Source organism: Rhyacophila brunnea, unplaced genomic scaffold, assembly GCF_057557595.1.
Source record: "Rhyacophila brunnea isolate RB1 unplaced genomic scaffold, BYU_Rbru_1.0 scaffold_4, whole genome shotgun sequence".
NCBI classification, from domain to species: Eukaryota; Metazoa; Arthropoda; class Insecta; order Trichoptera; family Rhyacophilidae; genus Rhyacophila; species Rhyacophila brunnea.
The window spans coordinates 23,531,099-23,552,273 of record NW_028233068.1 but is presented as its reverse complement, the minus strand read 5'-3'; the positions used below and the strand labels follow the sequence as shown (position 1 = coordinate 23,552,273).

Genomic DNA, 21,175 nt, shown 5'->3' with positions numbered 1-21,175 from the left:
ATGTATAGTTTATTGGCTTCCGATTTCAATGTTTTTGGGGGGTGCCAGGGCCCCTTGCCCCTCCCCTGGGTGCTCCACTGATTCTGTATACTTACAAACACATAACTCAAGATACGAGTTTATAATATTTCTAAGTCTTTTACTGTGATACGAGTTTTTTGTCATTGTTTAAATCTATTATGTTATAAAGTATGTTTTGAGATACGTGTTTGTGGAATACCATGTGCGTATTCAAATTCTGAATTCATTACATGAAACAACTCAAAACTGACAAAAATTGAGATACGTGTTTGTAGAAAATTACCGACGGTATGTTGTTATGGAATCGGAAGATGCTAGTGCCTTTAAGGGTTTCAATGCAAAAGGTATCTGAAATTTCTAATCGCTTCTTACGATCTGCTTTTGAAATATTTCTATATTTAATCTAAATTTGTGTATTATTTTAATGAAAGATTCAAATGGCCATCTCAAATAAATTTTTTAAGTACCTACTCTGCAAGTATTATGGCTTACCAGTTAGCTTGAAATTAGGTCAGATGGCCTGTGTGATGTCTCGAATCCAAGATGGTAGCTCTAGAGATTGATAAGAAAAATCAATCACAACTCCTTTGCTCTGACAATTTTTACTAAATCTTTTTTGTCCACGATAAAGACATTATGTATTTCTTGTAACGCATTTTAAATTGTTTATGCTCATGGTTGAAAATGAAGAATTTGGTTTAATAATCTGTATACTTCATAAAAATGATGTATCATGATAACCTATTTTTTTCAACTTAGAAATCAATATTGCATGACAAAATATTTTAATACAATAAGAGCTGAGCCACACCGGGCGACTCTGGTCTCGAGACCAGTCGCGCGACTGGTCTTCCTGGGCGATTTACTTGGGCGACTTGCAGGCGACCAGAGAGGCAGCCAATAAATAATAATAATAATGAATGTACGTACCTACGCAAGTATGCAAAAAATACGTTCTCTCCGCGCGTGGCAACCAATAATCCGCTCACAGCGCTCACTTTTAAGTTGGACGTCGAAGACGTTGCACTCGTGCTGTATTTGCGGCATAAAAGATTCTTGGAAAAGAAGAAGAAAAAAAGGATCTGGACTCATCCTTTCGTCGCAGCTCGCTTTCTGTCTGGAGTGTTTATCACGTTGTATGATGATTTAAGAAAATACCCTGGCAAATTCTTCAACTATGTTAGAATGTCGATATCATCATTTGATTAATTATTGACTCTGTGCAAGAATGGCCTAACCAAACAAGATACTATCCTACGGAAGTCTATACGTCCCGTTTGTATCTCTATAATGAACATATCCGTATCGAACGCCACGGCTGATAATGGATGTACACGCAAGTTATGCAAAAAATACGTCCTCTCCGCGGCGTAGCTGCTCGCGACTAATCGCCCAGTGTGGCAGCACATAACTATATGTTTTCATACATCACTACCGGTCGCCCGACCAGAGAGACTGCGAGACCAGACCGAGCGCAAGAACATGATTTTACTGATCGCCCGAGTTTATTACTTGCGCGACCAGGTGTGGCATGCTCCATATAACTGCATGCATCGGTCTGGTCTCGGCGACTGGTCTGGCGACCAGAGTCGCCCGGTGTGGCTCGGCACTAAGAGTATTATCGTAAACCTTGTCATTATAAAATTGAGAATAAAGCCATTTTAGTAGATTAGAGTAGAGCCATAGTTATAGTATTTTTTCAAATTATTCAATCGTCAATATGTGTAATGTCCCGTCTCGTATAATCTACTCAAGAGAGAGAAAAGAACATATTGAGAAGGCAGGCCAATGTCACTTATTTGAGCCCATTAATTCAAGCAGATGACCTTGTATTTGAAGGTGACATTTAATCTCCATAATGATATCCACCAAGTGAATGAGGTTTTTAGAAATTCTAGTATGCAGAATATATTCAAATAAGAAAGCACACCCGTTCAAGGGAGAGTGGAGGCGAGCCTTTGTGAGAAAATATACCAACTATACCTAATAATAAAATTAATGCTATACTATATTCATGATCATTTCTTAAAAAAATATTGGAAAATTAAAAACACAGGTAACGTAACACATTCTCATTTATTTTAAGAACTTTACCTTATACACTTCTACATTGTTCACTAATCTTAATAGTACGCAATTATATATTTAAGTGTTCATCAACAATTTATATTTAAACTTTCATATATAATATAATCATTGGAAACAAATAATCTTTATAATCAAGATTGATTGATATAATATTCAATTTATATGATAACTTCCGTTAGCCCTTATAGGAAATTTTAATTTACAATTCGCAAGTTTAAGTATAGTCAATACAATTCATACTCTGAAAATAAGAAAATGAAAATTAATTTACAGCCGATAACTGATTTTATTCTCTTTGCACACAGTAAAAAAATATCTCCCAGGAAAAATAAAGGCATAATATAGAAAATAATATGTATGTATGTACGTACCAGATTTTATTATAAATAAAATTACACACAATTAATAAGAAATACATGGAATGTGGGATCTCTTATCAACCAAAACGTAAGCATAAAAACGTTAATTTTGAAAATTTTTAAACTATTTAAATCTCCATATAAAAATTGATAATAACATTAACGGAAGATTTAAAATAAAGGTTAAGACAACTCGACTCCACTGGTAATATTAAGATTAATACATATAACATTACATTCAAATGATATAATGAAATATGCAAACAATACTGTTGGACAGATTTTATCAACAAAATTACAATATTAATAAATTATAATAGTTATACCATTATTTACATTATGAAACAGAATGAACACGCATAATTATTATAATCCAGGCCAAATAGGCACAATAATTTAATGTCTCTGGATCCTAAATAAGCATAATATGCTTATAACATTATTTTATTTAGGGACTTTAAATAATGAAATAAAAATATGAATACATAATGAACTTTTAATATCTAAGAATCTAATATACTCACCGTGGATCAGAAAGGTTTATTTTCTACTACTTTCATGGCAATATTGTCATTAATAATGTACATTGAAATATAATATATTTCACACTCTTCACGGTAACTTTTAAAGCAGTAAATTTAGAGTTTTATTATACGAATCTTCACAATTACACAGTAAACATTAAAATTAGACTTTTTTTATAATTCCATGAAAGGTTATTTCAATGTCATACTATTACTTTCCAACATGCTTCTAATTGAGTCGTGACGTATTGTGCGCTTCTTTCTTTCCGTTTTTATAATTTACAGTAAATGTTATTTGAAACATTGAAATGTGTATCCTTAAATGTCGTAAAAAGTAAATCACGAATAGTAAAATTGTTAATCATTACATGCACTAATTATAAAGCAATTATAACATGTATCCACCAATTCGCAAATCGGTCATTAATGGAGAATAAATAATTTCATCAACGACAAAAAAACAAACTACATCACACAATGATAAAATATTTAGATCAGGCAAAATAAAAAAATAGCTTGATTCTCTTTCACCACCCGTCATTAATCTCATTTTTTTTAAACTGGTCTTTACATACTGTAGGTAGGCATTAGTTCTGAATTATCCATTAATTTCGGTAGGTAATAAAGGACAAATACATAAATCTAATTATTAACATCGGCTATATACAAGATTGCTGAGCTATGTAAAATGAAAATATTTTAACACATCAGTTTCCTTCCAAAATAGAAATTCTTACTTTGTTTTTTTATTATTTACAAGTTGGACTGGTCACAATACTGATTCACAAAGTTTTTCATCCTGCCCTATTAAATGTTCTGATTAAATAAATTTGAAAAAAATCAGTTTCTACAAATACAAGAAAATTACACACCAAAGAAGAACGATCACTTCAATAGATAGCTTCAGCATTATGTAACAATAAGAGAGTAATAGTGGCTATTTTAATGACGGGAATCCCTGGGATAGAACTCTGCGAGGACAGAAGCGGGGATACGCTTCAACATTTCCTTCGGGAAGATACGGAGCAACTGCCAGCCGATGTCCAAAGATTCAAACACTGTGCGGTTTTCATAGTTGCCCTGAAATCAACAAAATTATTTACCGTGTTCGGTTGAGCGATTGCACTACAATACACGATCATGGCAAACTGCTTACGTTAAAGGATTACGATATCCTTTAAATTGGGACTCTCGCATTGAACTGCGTAATTCAGTGATTTAAAAAATATAAGTACTACATATTATGTATTGTAAATTTTAATTATACAAAGTCTTCCCACCAACAATTGACAGATACCACCATTAAAGAAATTAAACTTTACCTGTGTGATGAAGTTCTTTTCAAACTTAGTGAGGAATTCCAAATACAGAAGATCATCAGGAGTAAGAGCTTCCTCTCCCACCACAGCCTTCATTGCCTGGACGTCTTTACCGATAGCGTAGCAAGCATACTGTAAAATAGAACGGAATTATTAATTTATGAAAATAAATAAAAAAAATTACATCCTCAATCAATTAAAGGCAGTAATAACTATATTTATTGTCACTTCCACATAAATTTATTATTTACATCCGGACCAGTTCTATCCGTCAATCAGACATCAACAAAATGTTTAACAATCCTCATAAATTGGTCTTCAATCTATGAACTCACCAGCTGGTTAGATACGTCAGAGTGATCTTTGCGTGTCATTCCTTCACCAATGGCAGATTTCATGAGACGAGAGAGAGAAGGCAGTACATTCACGGGTGGGTAAATTTGACGATTGTGCAACTGTCTGTCTACGTATATCTATACAGAGAAAAGAATATTTTTTTATATATCAATATTATGTACACACATTTTTAATATTATTGTATCCATATATTTTCCAAATTATGGACAACGGATTGGCTAGGTTTCATATAATAAGACAAGACTTGAGCTAAATATTGATCTGCTTCAAAAATACTTTATTAATTATTCATATGATAAATGACAATAATTTTCCACTATGACATGCTGAAACAGCTAATTATGTATGTTTTATGGGCTGGATGCAGTCTTACTTAAATGCATGTGTAACAATGCCACGATACTTAAGGTTGTACCTCAGTTGAGGAACGGTCTAAAAAGATCGTGGCTAGGCGATGCGCGGATTGCGGGTCGCGGGTGCAAATGACGAATGCCTAACGAAATATAATTTGTCATATAAATCCAACATACATCCATTTTATGTTCTGTTTATTGTTCTATTACTAACAATAATAATATATTCATTGACATGTTTTCTTTTTAAAGTAAATGGGTAACGTTTTTAGTCATCTTTACACGATTTAAGAATTAATACGCCCGTTGCCATCACGAAACAAAGTGACGTGTTTCCAGCTCGACGATCTCTCTCAAAATGCGAGCGAGTCCAAAATTTCGTCGCGCCAATAGTTGAAAATTATTTGCCGTTTCACTGATGTATTACCTTAATAATAGAATAAAGAAACTCAAGAAACAGCCATCAAAATAATCGAATGTAAAAAGGAAAAGGTTTAGTTTATTCATGTGTGATAAAGCAAAACTGCATCAAATACTGATTATCGACGCAAACGTATTGTATCAATATTATTGTTAATGAATAATATTTCCAAATAAAATACTGAGAGCTAACATGAGCGTATTTAATATTGCGTTGCCATTAAAAGTTTTGTTCCCTGAATGGAAGGTTTACCTTTACTCTATCTCAAGTGTGAACATTTAACCCATTAAATCAATCACTGTTGGCGCATTCATTAAATTATTATTTATAGTATTTACTATGAATTTACAATTAATACAACTTATATTGTGCAGTTCCATAATTTTCCCATTGTACCTATATCAATTAAAAATATTTAATAATATAATAAAAAATGAGAATTTTAAAGTACTTTTGATTGCAGAGGGATCAATGTAGCCATAATAAGCATTGTGTAATTAAGTCGAGCACAATCAGGTCAACTTAACGGTATCTATCATCCAGACGCATCTGCCCGAAATCTTATTATAATATTAGACTCAGGTTGAACCTATCATAAAGTTGTAATCCCCACCTCTAAAAATAGATACATTACTATATAATATGTCTTATGAATACAACACACCTGTCCTTCAGTGATATATCCGGTCAAATCAGGAATAGGATGGGTAATATCATCGTTGGGCATAGTGAGAATAGGGATTTGAGTGATGGAACCATTTCTGCCTTCGACACGTCCAGCGCGCTCGTAGATTGTGGCCAAATCGGTGTACATGTAACCGGGGAAACCTCTTCGGCCGGGGACTTCTTCTCGGGCAGCCGACACCTCACGGAGGGCCTCAGCGTACGAAGACATGTCCGTAAGGATTACTAGCACGTGTTTCTGAAAACCCATAAAAACTCTATTATTAACTGAGGAATTTTAAATATATATTTAGCAGACTTGTATTTTGTCAATACACATTAATAAAAAATAGATGGTCTAACAATATCAAATAACCTTAGATTCTAGTTTAATTGAATGATCACACAACAATAATCACGATGTGACATTGTTTTTATAACTGAGATTTCAGCACCTTTATCTTCCAGAGCCCTGACTTGAAATAGGAACAGTGGAAAAATAGATCGACGCTCGGTTGTGTGCAATCATATTCTTATAACATCATACTCATGATTTATTGATGATTATTGTTACAATGTATACACCATTTGCCAGCATCAAACAGAAGTCAAACATCAAAGTGTGATCTCCCAGTTTAAAAGAGTGAACATTTAATCTCCATCACTGAAAGCTTTAATAAGTTAAATGAATATTATTGCGATGACATTTCTGCTTATATTTACCTCACACTGGTAGGCCAAGAACTCAGCGGCAGTCAAGGCTAAGCGAGGGGTAATGATTCTTTCAATTGTAGGGTCGTTAGCCAAATTCAAGAAAAGGCACACATTCTCCATTGAGCCGTTTTCTTCGAAATCCTCTTTGAAGAACCGAGCAGTTTCCATGTTCACACCCATAGCGGCAAACACAATAGCGAAGTTGTCTTCGTGGTCATCCAAAACTGACTTTCCAGGAACCTAAATTAAAAAATATTTATAAATACAAATTATGAAGTATAAAAATATTAAATTGTCTTATTTTAAGACTAAATTGATATACCTACCAAATATTTGAATTGCCAAACAGAAATAAAAATGTAAAAATATTATTGTGACTTTTATGTTTGGGCTGACTAGAGTAGATTTGATGTAGGTATATGAAATAGAATGATGTGTAGTAAATGATGGGGGAGAGGAGTACATACACATGTATGTAAAACAGTGGTGCGATTGCAGGTTTCCATGGCGGCCATGATGACACATCAGCCAAAATATAACAGCCTCACTGTATTAAGAATACCAATCTTGTGAAGGTAGTTTTTTTTTAAATTAATTAATCAATTAAATTCTAACTTTGTAGTTATGTGTCATCCATAAATGCCTAATATTTTCTTAATTAATTGATCCACCCTTCAGTGTTTAGAAAAATCAATAAAAAACACTGATAAGAAAATTATGCAAATTATTGTACATAATGTACCAAAGCCTATGATGAAAGGCATGACGACAATAGCCTATTTTTTTCTAGACTAGATTCATTTGTTTAGCTGCACAACTACATATAATGAAGTGTCTATTTTCAAATACCAACAAGTCACATACATACTTGTTATACACACATATTCTATAATTTGGTGGCAAAGGGTGGAGGTAAGCTGTGGAGATTAAATATAAATAGAGCACAAAATACTTTGTCAGTCACACTTATTTGTTTTCATTGAACTAAGAATACAAATTGCAGTTGGAATTGGTTAGTTTTTAAAAATCAATTAAGCCCTGCCTGGACAGAACCATAATAGTTAGAGGTAGGCTGTGGATCCGTCAAAAAATAATACACACTCTAGAGTCATACTTATTTCTTGTCATTGAACCAAGAATACAAATTGTAGATGATTTATAGTTTTCAATTAATCCCTGCCTAAATGAAACCATATAGATTAAAAATATTATTCTATCTATAAAATATCTAAAGCTATGTATGAAGTTTTTAGATATTTTATAGACAGAAGAATATGTTTTATCTAATATATATTATGGTTTGCTTTAGGCAGGGTTTAATTGAATTTTAAAAACTAATCAATACCATCTGCAATTCGTATTCCTAGTTCAATGAAAACAAATGAATATGACTGACAAAGATAAGTATGCACTATTGATGTCGAATCTCCACAGCCTACCTCCACCCTTCACCACTGCTATAAATAATAAAATATATATATATTAATAAATGGTGATATTATGTCAAATTTTATTCTGCTTATATTTATTACAAAAAAGTTTTATATTATCGATATTACTACTACAAACTATACTACTAAAATACGTTAAAAAATTAATTATAATTATAATGGTAGAGGTATGTAATGATTATACCTTGACAAGACCAGCTTGCCGACAGATCTGAGCAGCAATTTCATTGTGAGGCAGACCGGCCGCGGAGAAAATGGGAATCTTCTGTCCACGGGCAATGGAGTTCATGACATCAATGGCGGAGATACCTGTCTGGATCATTTCCTCGGGGTAAATACGAGACCACGGGTTAATGGGCTGTCCTTGAATGTCGAGGTAGTCCTCCGCCAGGATTGGAGGTCCTTTGTCGATGGGCTTTCCAGAGCCATTGAATACACGGCCTGCAGACATATTTACAATATTACACATGTATGTAATTTTCAATTCCGATGTAACCATATTATAGTTATCTATTTGTGATACAGGTATTAACAAAAAAATTATCAAAGCGAAGCATCATTATTTTGTTGCAAGATAAAATCATTTTATAAATAGATAATATTTATAATAGATTCGGAGTACATTTTTGAGATAATTCTTAATAAAATATGAGGTTGGAATAATTTTTGTATAAAAACAGATATAGAGTACACCCTCAGTTATCCGCCTCTCGATTATCCGACAACTACTATAATTTGCCGTTATTTTTGCTAGTCGAGAGCACAAAATCAAGCTCTATAATTCGCCAGTATTCGTACATCAAATTCAGTAGTCCGCTGTGTAGTATACACCGCAGATGAGACGGATTTATTTTGGAAACTTCTCCCTCGTAAAACATACATTCAGGGATGAAAGTACCCAAGGACTGCATCGCAATTACGCCGTGCTCCAATACAAGTGGGACACACAAGCTGAAGCTTTTGGTCATAGGGAAAACCAGGAATCTTAGACCAATCCAGAATATCTGCCTCTGCTGTTTGACATGTAGTTAATAAACATTTATAAATATGTATAATTTAATACATACTTAATTTTGATTGTAAATAAAACCGTAAATTGACAAATTGTACAAATTTTTCAATAAAAACTATTTTTACGAAATACCTGTTTTAATTTTTACCATATTTTGTATGTATGCACTATAATCCGCCGTTTTCACTAATTGGACACTTGTCTGGTTTTTGGGGTGGCGGATTACTGAGAGAGTACTATAGTATATTTCAGAAACAGTATATTTCAAACCATTGACGTATTTGTTATATGGACGAAGTGGGTGAAAAATAATATGACACCAAAACTTTAATGTCAGAATCATTCCATATTTTTTATATTCCTTCATAACAGTAAGGAAAAATGAGCTCTTATCTGCATTGTGACAACGGTAAATTTGCAAACTGCAAAATTTGTACATGTCATGGTTTTTTTTCTCGACAATGCATCTATAACCAAAGAGCAAAAAATGTTCATCTTATACATAAATACGTATTGCATCTTTTCTAACTGAACTATACCTACTACATTGCAATAAAGGTGATCTTTACAGTTTGTTATCAGATGTATAGGTATAACCTTTTCTGTGAAAAGTACCCGATATTGTATGGAACGATGAATCTTCTAGAATCTAGATATATGTATCAATGTTCCAAATTATGTACTACTAACTGTATCAAACAATAAATATCATAAATAATTTCAAAGTGTAATAAAATTACAACTTACCCAACATATCTTCTGAGACAGGAGTTCTGAGAATATCTCCTGTGAACTCACAAAGGGTGTTCTTAGCATCAATACCGGAAGTACCTTCAAAAACTTGGACAACAGCTTTGGTTCCACTAACTTCCAACACCTGAAAGAAAACGATGCAAATTTTAATAATCTATACCGAATCCTACATAACTTACAATACATTCTCTATCATTCATTGTATACAATTCACATACCTAGTTGCAAAGGGAATTTTCATTATTTTTTGTCTCTTTGTTTATTGAACATATATAATTTAGAAAAACACTTTCTGAGAGAGTATATTATAACCAATAGAAAAAATCTTTTTTGAAAAATCTTTTCTTTGTTTATTGTATAGATTGTGATGCATTTCTGATTGGGAAATTGTATTTATCAATTAAAAAGTGAGGTGTGTTACCTGTCCTGAACGGATTGTGCCATCATTAAGCCTCAGCTGCACAATTTCGGCAAACTTTGGAAATTTCACCTCATCCAAGATTACAAGAGGGCCATTTACACCAGACACCGTCTTGTATGCTAAAAAATAAAAGATTTCAAAAACAATATAAGCATTATAATATTATGCTGCATTTATATTTAAAGAAAATAATAATGATATTGTTGTGTAAAAATATTTTTCCGTGAGAACAATATTTTAATAGGTAGGTATTCATTTTATTGATAATGAGTTTCATCTTGTGAAGACATTTTGAAATGATTAGCAGTAAATAAAATTGATCATAAAAGTATTAAAGACTCTAGCTTACAACTTTTTGGATATTGGTAACAGTAACCAAATAACAGATAATTAGGAAGAAAGGAGTTCTTCCAAATCCCATTACCTGTGCTGAAATATATATATCAGCTCGTCTACAGTATGTTTCTGGGGTTGTTCCAAATTAAGTATAATATCAGCTAGGTACATTGACATGGCATCGTTATTTTTAGTTTTATACAATAATGGTTTGTCATGTTATATTATTAAATGATGATGACAGAAAGGAAGCTTAAGAAAATAGCATAAAAGAATATCTGCAGTTTCATTTTAAGTTTTTCAATATACATCATCCCCATCTGACTGAATAGCAGATCAAATGTGATGTCACACCCCTAAAGAATGTAATATATTAAGTTTTCGGTTATAATATGTAAGTACCGTACCTACTATTAATCAATTCTAGAGAATATTTTTTCCGAATTACTGTTTACCGAGAGCAGCAAGTGATAAAGCAAAGATTGCCCCGATGATGGCCGACTTACGTTAGGGGATGGCACGATAAGAAGACTGTTTTTATAAATGAAAGGCAAAATGTCGTTTGACTGACTACTTTAAAAATATACATTTCATATTTAATATTAGCATACACTGAACTAATGAAACTACTGAATATAATATTATGCTTAATTTACACAGTACAACTGTTAATGAATACAAATTACTGAAAACTATGTAGAGGGTGTGATTTTTAAATTATTGTATAATCCACACCTTTTTTCAATTAACAACGCAAATTATCTAAAGAATACTTTCAATAGAATAATACGTCCCATGAGAATCAGGTAAATATAAGTGACAGGGAGATAATATCCCGAAAAAAATATAATTTAATGTTATCACATGACTACTTCACTGAGAGCAAGTCAATAATTGTGGAACTATCCCATTTGAAATAATGCTAAGATTGATTTAAAAGCAGCATTAGTTGTTTTCGCTTACTTATGTATAAATACTCTGACTGCTGTTTTCTAAAATCGATCGGGCGCACAGCTGAGTTTCTACACCCCATAAAAATAAAAATAATTTGGAAAATGTCGAACACGAAAAAATAGATTTAAAATACTTACTGAGACGTGGCTGCGAAATGAAATCCCTGGAAACAGCGAGGATATGTTCTTTGTGCGCCTGTTTGGCATTAAGAGTTGTATTGAACGACATCTTGTACAATTACGACGAGAAAATCCGTCAACTGGACAGTATCAGCTCCTTACAGAAAATCACGTCTGAAGTTCACGTGATGTCACGTGACTACGCTGCTGAGCGCTGGCTGCGTTTGCTGCGCCCGACTATTGAGCGTACGCTTTTACACTTCATATTTCGACAGCCAGTTTATAATTATTTATAATGGTGGGTAAAAATAAAAAAATAATAATACGTCAATAAAGTCGTTATTCATGATTAACTGTATTAAATCAAACGAGAAAAATAAAAAATAAAATATAAGGCATAGGTAATATTGTTTTCTTAATCAATGATCCACTGGCATAAAATTAATGAAGCTTTTGTGTTTATAAATTGTAATCGGTACGTTTTTCGATGGATTATCCTAATAACGATAATGCCCGGTTCTATTAAAGATATTATTGTGGTTCTATACCGAACCAACAATCATAGATGACCTAAAAACCTGCGGCATAAAGTTTTCTAATACTTACTAGTTATAAAATACTAGAGCATTTTTTATTCAACTTCATTGCATGCATACCTATTAATAATATTATGAAAACAAATATTTTGATAATGAGACGTGATGAGTTCAGTGCTGCTGGGTAGGTAGGTAGGTACCTAGTTACTTAAATTGCTTATTGCTTGGCGAGAAATATATATTATTCGAATTTGACTTTGAAGTCCTTGAGATTTGCTCTTTCTTCTTCGCGTGAGGTTATATTCTACTAATTTATTTTCCTTTTTCTTGTCGTTTGTCATTCCTCCGGTTTTATTTACTGGTCATACCCGCGCGTCTATTTTTTATGTATGGAGTTTGGGATCCCTTTGTCTTCATTAAGGATTTAACTTTCTTATTGTTTACATTTTACGTCTGACAATTCATTCTAACTTTTAAAAAATTATCTTGGACGAACGTTAAGTGATAGTTAAGTGAGTGTTAAGTGATCAGTGATTATGGCGCAACATCTGAATGACCGTGAGGAGGATATTCTAAAAGCAATGGACACCAGACGGCGAAGCAGAACTGTTACAGGAGGAAAAGTTCAACGTACAAGCGTCGATTAAGATGCTGATGTTTGAGGTATCCTCGTTACGCACCTTATTTCAGCAGGGGGACCGGCAAGGAGTGGCACAACGCCCAAAAAACAATTCTTGGCGGCCCCTACGGTCGTAGAGTTAGGTCCAAATGACAAGTTGCGTCGGTGCGACCACTCGTCATCAGCTAACCATCTGACGGAGAGGACCATCGCGGCCCAACAGAATGCGATGATTTCCCAACGGGACAGCTTCTGAAAGGGTATGCAAGGGGTAGTGGATTGGGCAACCAATCCTCAAAACATCATAACAGCGATGAGCCTGTACCAAAAAATCGAAGAGGGTTTTGGGGACAACGCATAATAAAATTTGCGAGAACATGACTCAGATCCTTACCGGAAGGATACCTTCACTCGGGAGGCACTATCAAGGATTCCTCCGAGCTGAGAGTCCTAGAAGGCCCTCGAACTCACATTATGGCCAGGGTACTCCCAAGGGGTGACGTCCTATGGGAAGGGAGTTCTTCATCGGAGGTACGGGCTCCACCAGGGATCCGTACTCTAAGCGAAGGTGACCGCATCTGGACGACCAATAACATTGGGGGCCGCCTAAGAGACTTTCGGGGAGTCTGAATGGCGTAGTGTACCCCCCCCCCCCCCAACATTGGTAAAAATAATAGCCGTAGCCCGCATACCTTTTGTGCGGATACCACCATTGGTAAGTCCTTCTTTACTTGTACGGAAAGAATTTCAAACGCAACAATCAGCAGAGGTCACTCTCGAGATCGAGGACTTAAAGAACTTAGGGGTTCTAGAAGAAGCGGGTCAAACCCCCAGTTTTTCTCTCAACCCTGTTTCTGATCAAGAAAGAAGACGGGGACCTATGCCCTGTTTTCAACCGAAAGAGTATGAATGCGTTCCTACAGCCAAAGCCATTCAAACTAATAATTCACCATTACGAGGTTCCAGCCGTCTTACAAACAGAAGACTGGCTAGTAATAATAGATCTAAGCCAGGCGTACCTCTAGGTACCAATGGCTTCTCAACATCGTCGATTCGTTCGACTAGCCTACCAAGGGGAGCACCTACAATTCACCTGTCTCCCGTTCGTGCTGCCAACCGCTCCGATTATGTTGGCATCCCTGACCAATTGGGTCGCCGTACTCCTACTAAAGAAAGGCTGAGAATATTCACTTACCTAGACGACTTATTAGTAGCCAACCAATCCGAGAAACAGTCTCGGTTCAGGTGGAATACAGAATAACCTTCCTACAGTCTTTAGGGTAGTTAATAAATATTAAAAGATCCTGTCTGAACCCAAGCCAACAATGAAGTTCCCTGGACATCACGTAGGACACACACAACAAGCGGAGGATTCTGTCGCCGGAGAAGTGTGTAGCACTCCGTCACCTTCTGCTAATTCAGGTACAAAAAGGCAGTTGGTCCCTCAGACAGGCACATATCCAATCCCTTCTGGGGCGACTCAACTTCACATCCTACCTCCACGAGGAAGGTTGCATTGCCGACGGCTACAACGCTCCAGTCATCAATATGGCTGAGGTCCCATCCTCGCCAATCGATGACAATCCCACCACAAGCCCAACGGGACATCATATGGTGGCTCTAGGCGATAGGATCCTCAGATTTGACACAACGTCGCTATAGAATTTTTTTCCCGAATAGACCAAATGTCAATTTTACAGGAGACGAAAAACAAATTTCATTGTCGTATATTTTAATATCAGTAGATGTATCGATCATTCTTTCAATACTGTATGATTGCAAAATTATCTAAGAATAGATTCCAAGAGTAATATACTGGTATAAATCATTAAATGCACAGAAAATGCGTTTTATTTACAAGTATTCACTGTGGATATTCGGGAAATTTTTAGCGCTCTCTCAGAATAATGGATATTCGGGACAAAACATGGACGTTCGGGATTTAAAGCCGTAGCGTATTGCTGCACGGCCCACAGATTACTGAGTGGTCAAAAAGTACGCGCCTCAAATGTTATATTTATTTACACGATAATTGTTAATAATTACCTCTACTATTTAAATACTTAATGATCGTAATTACCCAAGTTCGTATGTAATAATAATATGCGGTAATCGCTTTTTCGGTTTTTTTTCGGATTAAGTAATAAAATAGTTTTTAAGTAATTAACTATTTTTTTATATTTTATATTTTTTAATAACTTCTGATAAAATATATTATAAGGTATCTACTACTTCAATTATTAACCGCCGTCACGGTCATTTCTCCAATATTTTATGATGGTACTTACTCGTACTTGCTAACAATTTTATATTTATACTTTTTCAAAAAAAAAAAAAAACTATTTATATATATCTGTAAGTATATTATTATATCTATATATTTCTATAATTGACAATTAAACTTATTACAAACCACCAAATAAATATTATATATTTACTATTGTAAGGAATAACAACACAAAATAATAGCATGTATAAATTAATTACCATTAGCTGCTAATATTAGGTAGGTACCAATATCCTTAGTATATAATATCCAACAAATAAATAGTTACTAACATACATATTAAATTAAATTAACTATCAGCGCATTCAAAAATAAATAATAGCATCGCCTTTATTTTCATAGAAATACCTAGATTAAAAGTAAAATAAAGACAAACAATGTTTGGTTAATAATAATTTGAAATAATAATTATTTTTTACGTCATAGTAGTTGCCGGGTCATACTGTAGAATTCATATAACCGTTGGGATTTTGTGTCATTTATCAAAACAAAATGCAGTTATTTAGGTTAAAATAGTCACTTCCACTACTGTAAGTTCAGGGCGAACTGGTGATGTATCAGCTATGAATGATCTCTTCAAATTTGATGAATTCACTGTTAAAACAATAGTAACGTTAAAAACAATATCAATAAGACGAAATTTGAAAGAAGTCTCCGGACGGCCGAAACATATGAAAGTGGGCGTGATTGTTTTAGAGCTAGACAGCGTGAATGTGGGAGCGAGATGCACGGCGTGAGCGCGGTTTGATTGGCTAAAGTCATATTCGGGAAATAAACACTCAGCCAGAGATATATTTCGACCAAAATTAACTTGGATATTCAGGTACGAATAGTTGGATATTCGGGAGAACACCACGGAGTAATTGTAACTTAACATGGCGTATTCGGGTTTTTTAAAAAAATATCTCTGTTCCTAGATAAAAATATATCGTTTTTATAAATGATTTCGGTAGAGTTCGATAAAAGAAATTGAACTGCATTAAAATGTCGATTTCGACAAAAATGGATATTCGGGAAACAAATCCTATAGCGACGACAACGCAGGTACAAAAAGGCAGTTGGTCCCTCAATCAGGCACATGTTCAACCCCTTCTGGGGCGACTTAACTTCGCATCCTACCTCCACGAGGGAGGTTGTATTGCCGATGGCTACAACGCTCCAGTCATTAATATGGCCGAGGTCCCATCCTCGCTAATTGATGACAATCCCACCACAGGCCCAACAGGACATCACGTAGTGGCCCTAGGCGATAGGATCCTAAGATTTGACACACTGCAGGTACAAAAAGGCAGTTGGTCTCTCAGGCAGGCACATGTTCAATCCCTTCTGGGGCGACTTAACTTCGCATCCTACCTCCACGAGGAAGGTTGCATTGCCGAAGGCAACAAAGCTCCAGTCATCAATATTGTCGAGGTCCCATTCTCGCCAATAGACGACAATCCCACCACAGGCCTAACAGGACATCATGTGGTGGCTCCAGGTGATAGGCTTCTCAGAGTTGACACACATCAATCACTTCCTGACGACAGACGCAGCTGACACTGGCTAGGGAGCCCAACTGAATGAACACCACCTATCAGGTACGTGGGAACAAGACCAGTTAGCATGGCATGGCATTCCAACAAGAAGGAAATGTTTGCAATTCAATCTCAGGTACAATCAATCATAGGATCAGATCTGCATCTGCAGACAGACATCAAAACATTGGTGGCATACATCAACAACGAGGGCGGCACAAAATCTGTCACCCTCCTAAACCTATGCCGACAGATACTAATATTTACCAGTCGAGCCAACATCAAGTTTACTGCACAATACTTAGATCATCTCTCCCGCAGACAACTCACAGACAGTGGCGCGCTGTTTCACGACGCCTTGTGTAGGACTTCAGATTGGTGTGGATATTTCCCCCACCAAACTTACTTTCACGAGTCCTAGCGCACCTGAACTCAGAAAAAGGGAAGTACTTACTAGTGGCACCGAGCTGGAAACAATGATTTTGGGGAGTGGACTTACGAAAAAGGGCGATAGTACCTCCTTATACAATGCCTCAACTGCATACGACACTCGTAGGTATGGAGACCAACCGTCCACCTCCAAGGACCCAGGACCTGTCCCTTTAACTATGGATAATTTCGGGTGAGGTGGAAATAACATCAAATTGAATGGTGGAAGAAAGGGCACTCCTTACTTCCAGATGGCGGTCTTCGACTCTAAAAACTTACAAACCAGCTTGGAACAAATGGAAGACAATGACATGGGTAACATGAACCTAATGGATCATAATGGCCCTCAACCAATGGCATTGGCCAGATACCTAGGCTACATGCACAACATGGAGGGTTTGTCTTACAACACCATCCTGGTGCATAAGTCAGCCATAGCCACATTTTGCAAACCGATTATCATTGTAAATATCAGCATCAACGTGGTAGTACAACATAATATGTTACAGGCAATTTCGGTACATAAAACGAAATCCGTCAAACCACCGGTTTGGGATCCAGGACGAGTGGTAGATCATCTTAGGAAAACAACACCGGTGGAGTACAACCTATTCGAAACCTCTCGTAGGACAGCTACCTACTCGGCTGCTTCTCGCATCGGGACGAAGGGTTCATGACCTCACACTACTCAGTAATAGTAGACAATGGATTAGTGGAAAAAAGTGACCACATAATTGTATGGTGAATGTTTGGCGCAAATACAGATACCGCCAAGCATCGTCAATCGGAATGGAAACTAAGCGCTTCCACGTGTCAAAACATCGACCCAGTATTCTGGTTACGGAAACTCGTCTGCATGTCAAACCCATGGAGAGGGGAAGGTGGGGATATTTCGGAATTATTTATATCTTAAAGAGGATCACCAAAACCAGCCACCAGGACAGTTACCTATAGGGAATTGGATAATGTCAGTACTGTTGGAAGCAGGGGCACAAGAACCACCAGGCAGTGTCCGCTCAGTGGTGGCTTTCTTAAACTGTAAATATACCTAATAGATGATATCTTAAAGAGAGGTAACTGGCGTAGTGAGTCGACATTTCACGACAACTACCAGAGAACGATGGACACACCACCATCAGAAGGGGAAAAGAACCCATTAACTTCTCTATTCGACCATATACATGGAAAGTCACGATGGTCTATACCTCATCAATGAATCATTGTCACATACAGGAATTTGGCATACCCAACACCAGGTGATAACAAACAGATATCTCAAGGACTTTAAAGTCAAATTCGAATAATGAAAGGAGTTTTACCTACCAATAAAATTCTTATTATTCATGTTAACTTTGAAGTCCAGGTAACTTCTACCTGGTTCCTTGAGTCATATCATAATGAAGACAAAGGGATCCCAAACTCCATACATAAAAATAGACGCGCGGGTATGACCCGTAAATAAAAACGGAGGAATGACCAACGATAAGAAAAGGGAAAATAAATTAGTAGAATATAACCTCACGCAAAGAAGAAAGAGCAAACCCTATCTCAAGGACTTCAAAGTCAACATGAATAATAAGAGTTTTATTGGTAGGTAAAACTCCATTCATTTTTTAACTACAACTAACATTCTTTTAGCTTCTTATTACATTGTAATATTCAATAACGCTAAACATTGTGGTATTTTACATTATAATAATGGGCACACGAAACAAAAGTAACATCATTCTGAAACAATATTATCCTTTTATTACGTCTTCGTAAAATAGCTAGAACTTGTGTGAAGTTTGACACACTCGCGAACTATAAAGAGCCCATCCAACCTCTTTGTGGAAAACTTATATTTTCGTCATGGATACTTTGACAGTAAGTTGACATTGACAATGGCAACCCCAAATAATTTTTTCATTACACATTTTTGAACGCGGTGTGAGGTCACGTCATTTTTGTTTGGCGCTCCGTTCGATGAAAAAACATTAAAAATTAATTATTTTTACAGCAGCGATCCTTAGTTCTTTCCATAAAAATGTCTGCAGTGGTCAATAGATTACCCCGCATTTCCAGTGCTGTTTTGAATCAGCTAGGAGCGTGCTCATATGTGAATAATGGCGTAAAATATAATAGAAATTATTTTACATACACAAACGAACCTTCCCAACCTCTTGACAGGGAACCAGAGTGGGTAACTGCTGAAGAGGCCTTTAAGAAATGTCTGAAATCTGGTATGTCGTTCAGTCTAGTTTTTTATATTTATTAATCGTGTGTTAGGTCCTATAATATTAATGTTTTTTCCCCCTTTTTTCAATACCCATCCGTGTTTATTATCACATATAAAAGTCACATTATGTCGAAACTCGAAAAAATGCTTATTTTTGTTTATTATGTACAGAAAAAAAACACTTCTTTATTTTTCAAAAATATTGAATACATATAAGTACCTAGGTATAAATAAACACAATGTTATTATTCTCTTGGCCGTCATCGCCTTTATAGCCGCGTTGACACGGTCCAAGTACGATCCAAGTAGACTTGGATAGGAATAATTAGTATGAAGATATCTCATCCAAGTGACAGCTCCATACTATTTATTCCTATCCAAGTTAAATTGGATGAGTAGGACGCGGTCCAAGTAGCTTGGATAGGAATAATAAGTATAAAGATGTCTCATACGAGTGCACTTGGATAGGAATAAATAGTATGAAGCTGTCACTTGGATGGCACTCGATCCAAGTGTACTTGGATGGTACTTGGACCGTGTCAACGCGGCTTATACCTATTTGCATAATATTAAATCAGTCAAATTAGCCAACGCACGTTTTATTTAATGAAATTATTGTATGTAATGCCTATAGCACAGATTTTTTATTGTTTTCGAAATATTAAACTTTACAATTTACATACCTACTATAGTTATTGGCAGTGCTCGAAATGGAAAAGTTTACGAACCGGAGCGCTCGATAGTTTTCTCAAGATATCAAATTGTATGTGTGAGTCATAAAAATAAGCGTGTTAGATTTTCTATTATTTATATTATGGCCTGTCTAGCTCAGACGGTCAAATTATTTTTCCGCGAGACGGAGCGATAATTTTACCGATTTCACAGGACGGCGCTCCGGTTCATTTCGAGTCCTGGTTGTTAGTTTAAATGAGTTAGTCAAATACGTTATTGTGAATATTATGAAGTATTATAAAATAGGTAATATAATTTTGCCTCTAAGATGTGGCTTCAAAATAGATTATCAGCAGAACACAGGTATATTATAATAATATTATTGACAGCTCTCAATTTTGTAGATATTTAAGTTTACATAAAAATTATATTCAGAGGCGTCCGTTTATTAAATTTATCATTTATAGTTTATGGGCATTGATCGGCACAAAACTATAACAATATGTTTCATTACAATAAATTTACAATATAGTTAACATTAGGTACCTATAGTACCTACATTGTGAGATTGGACATCATAAAAAACAATGACAGTAGTAAGTAGGTAAGTCCAGGGCCACATTAATACCCTCAAAGGGGTCAAACACTTGGAACTTTGGTGGCCCCATAGGTATAGGTATATCTAATAAAAAAAAAACAAGATTTTATCATTATGACTTATTTTGCCTTTTACAATAAAGCATATTGCCTTATTCGATTAATCCGACGACACCTTTTTTACACTATATTTTCTGGGAACCAGATATCTACGCGTATTACGAAACTAGGTACTTCATAGACGGCAAGATGGTCATTTAATTTACATTGTTATCTTGAGTAGGTTCACGACAATGATTTTCAAAGCTCCCATTCCATTTTTGTTCACTACTTAGTTACTACATATTATTTTATAGGTACCTAATATGTCAACTCATCACTCATCATCAAGTCGCAAACCTAGTGGCTCTCAGTCATTATTTGCTTGTAGGTTAA

General features: G+C 35.4%; 2 protein-coding genes across 2 annotated transcripts in view; one reads left to right on the top strand and one right to left on the bottom strand.

The window, feature by feature from the left end:
• Positions 1 to 2,078: 2,078 nt before the first annotated feature.
• Vha55 (V-type proton ATPase subunit Vha55) lies at positions 2,079 to 12,041 on the bottom strand. Its single transcript, XM_085955003.1, has 9 exons — positions 11,884 to 12,041; positions 10,457 to 10,575; positions 10,030 to 10,159; positions 8,455 to 8,711; positions 6,829 to 7,059; positions 6,107 to 6,364; positions 4,647 to 4,784; positions 4,315 to 4,443; positions 2,079 to 4,072 (listed from the first exon to the last, which is right to left on the bottom strand). Exons 1-9 carry the CDS (start codon positions 11,972 to 11,974, stop codon positions 3,935 to 3,937), a joined length of 1,491 nt encoding a protein of 496 aa, XP_085811129.1. The 5' UTR covers positions 11,975 to 12,041; the 3' UTR covers positions 2,079 to 3,934.
• A 7,118-nt stretch (positions 12,042 to 19,159) lies between these two features.
• Positions 19,160 to 21,175, top strand: part of LOC147067113 (succinyl-CoA:acetate/propanoyl-CoA:succinate CoA transferase-like) — a 49,564-nt gene continuing 47,548 nt past the window's right edge. The window contains exon 1 of the mRNA XM_085953787.1: positions 19,160 to 19,475. Coding sequence (XP_085809913.1) covers positions 19,280 to 19,475 — 196 coding nt within the window. The 5' untranslated portion in view covers positions 19,160 to 19,279. The remainder of the gene's footprint in view (positions 19,476 to 21,175) is intronic.

Bases quoted from the DNA above. Each gene is read 5' to 3' on its own strand.
- Vha55 (XM_085955003.1), bottom strand. From the start codon at position 11,974: ATGTCGTTCAATACAACTCTTAATGCCAAACAGGCGCACAAAGAACAT. The intron at 10,160-10,456 runs GTAACACACCTC...GTTTTCTTTCAG, and splicing joins GCACAATCCGTTCAGGACAG to GTGTTGGAAGTTAGTGGAAC. The intron at 6,365-6,828 runs GTAAATATAAGC...ATGGGTTTTCAG, and splicing joins TCTTGGCCTACCAGTGTGAG to AAACACGTGCTAGTAATCCT.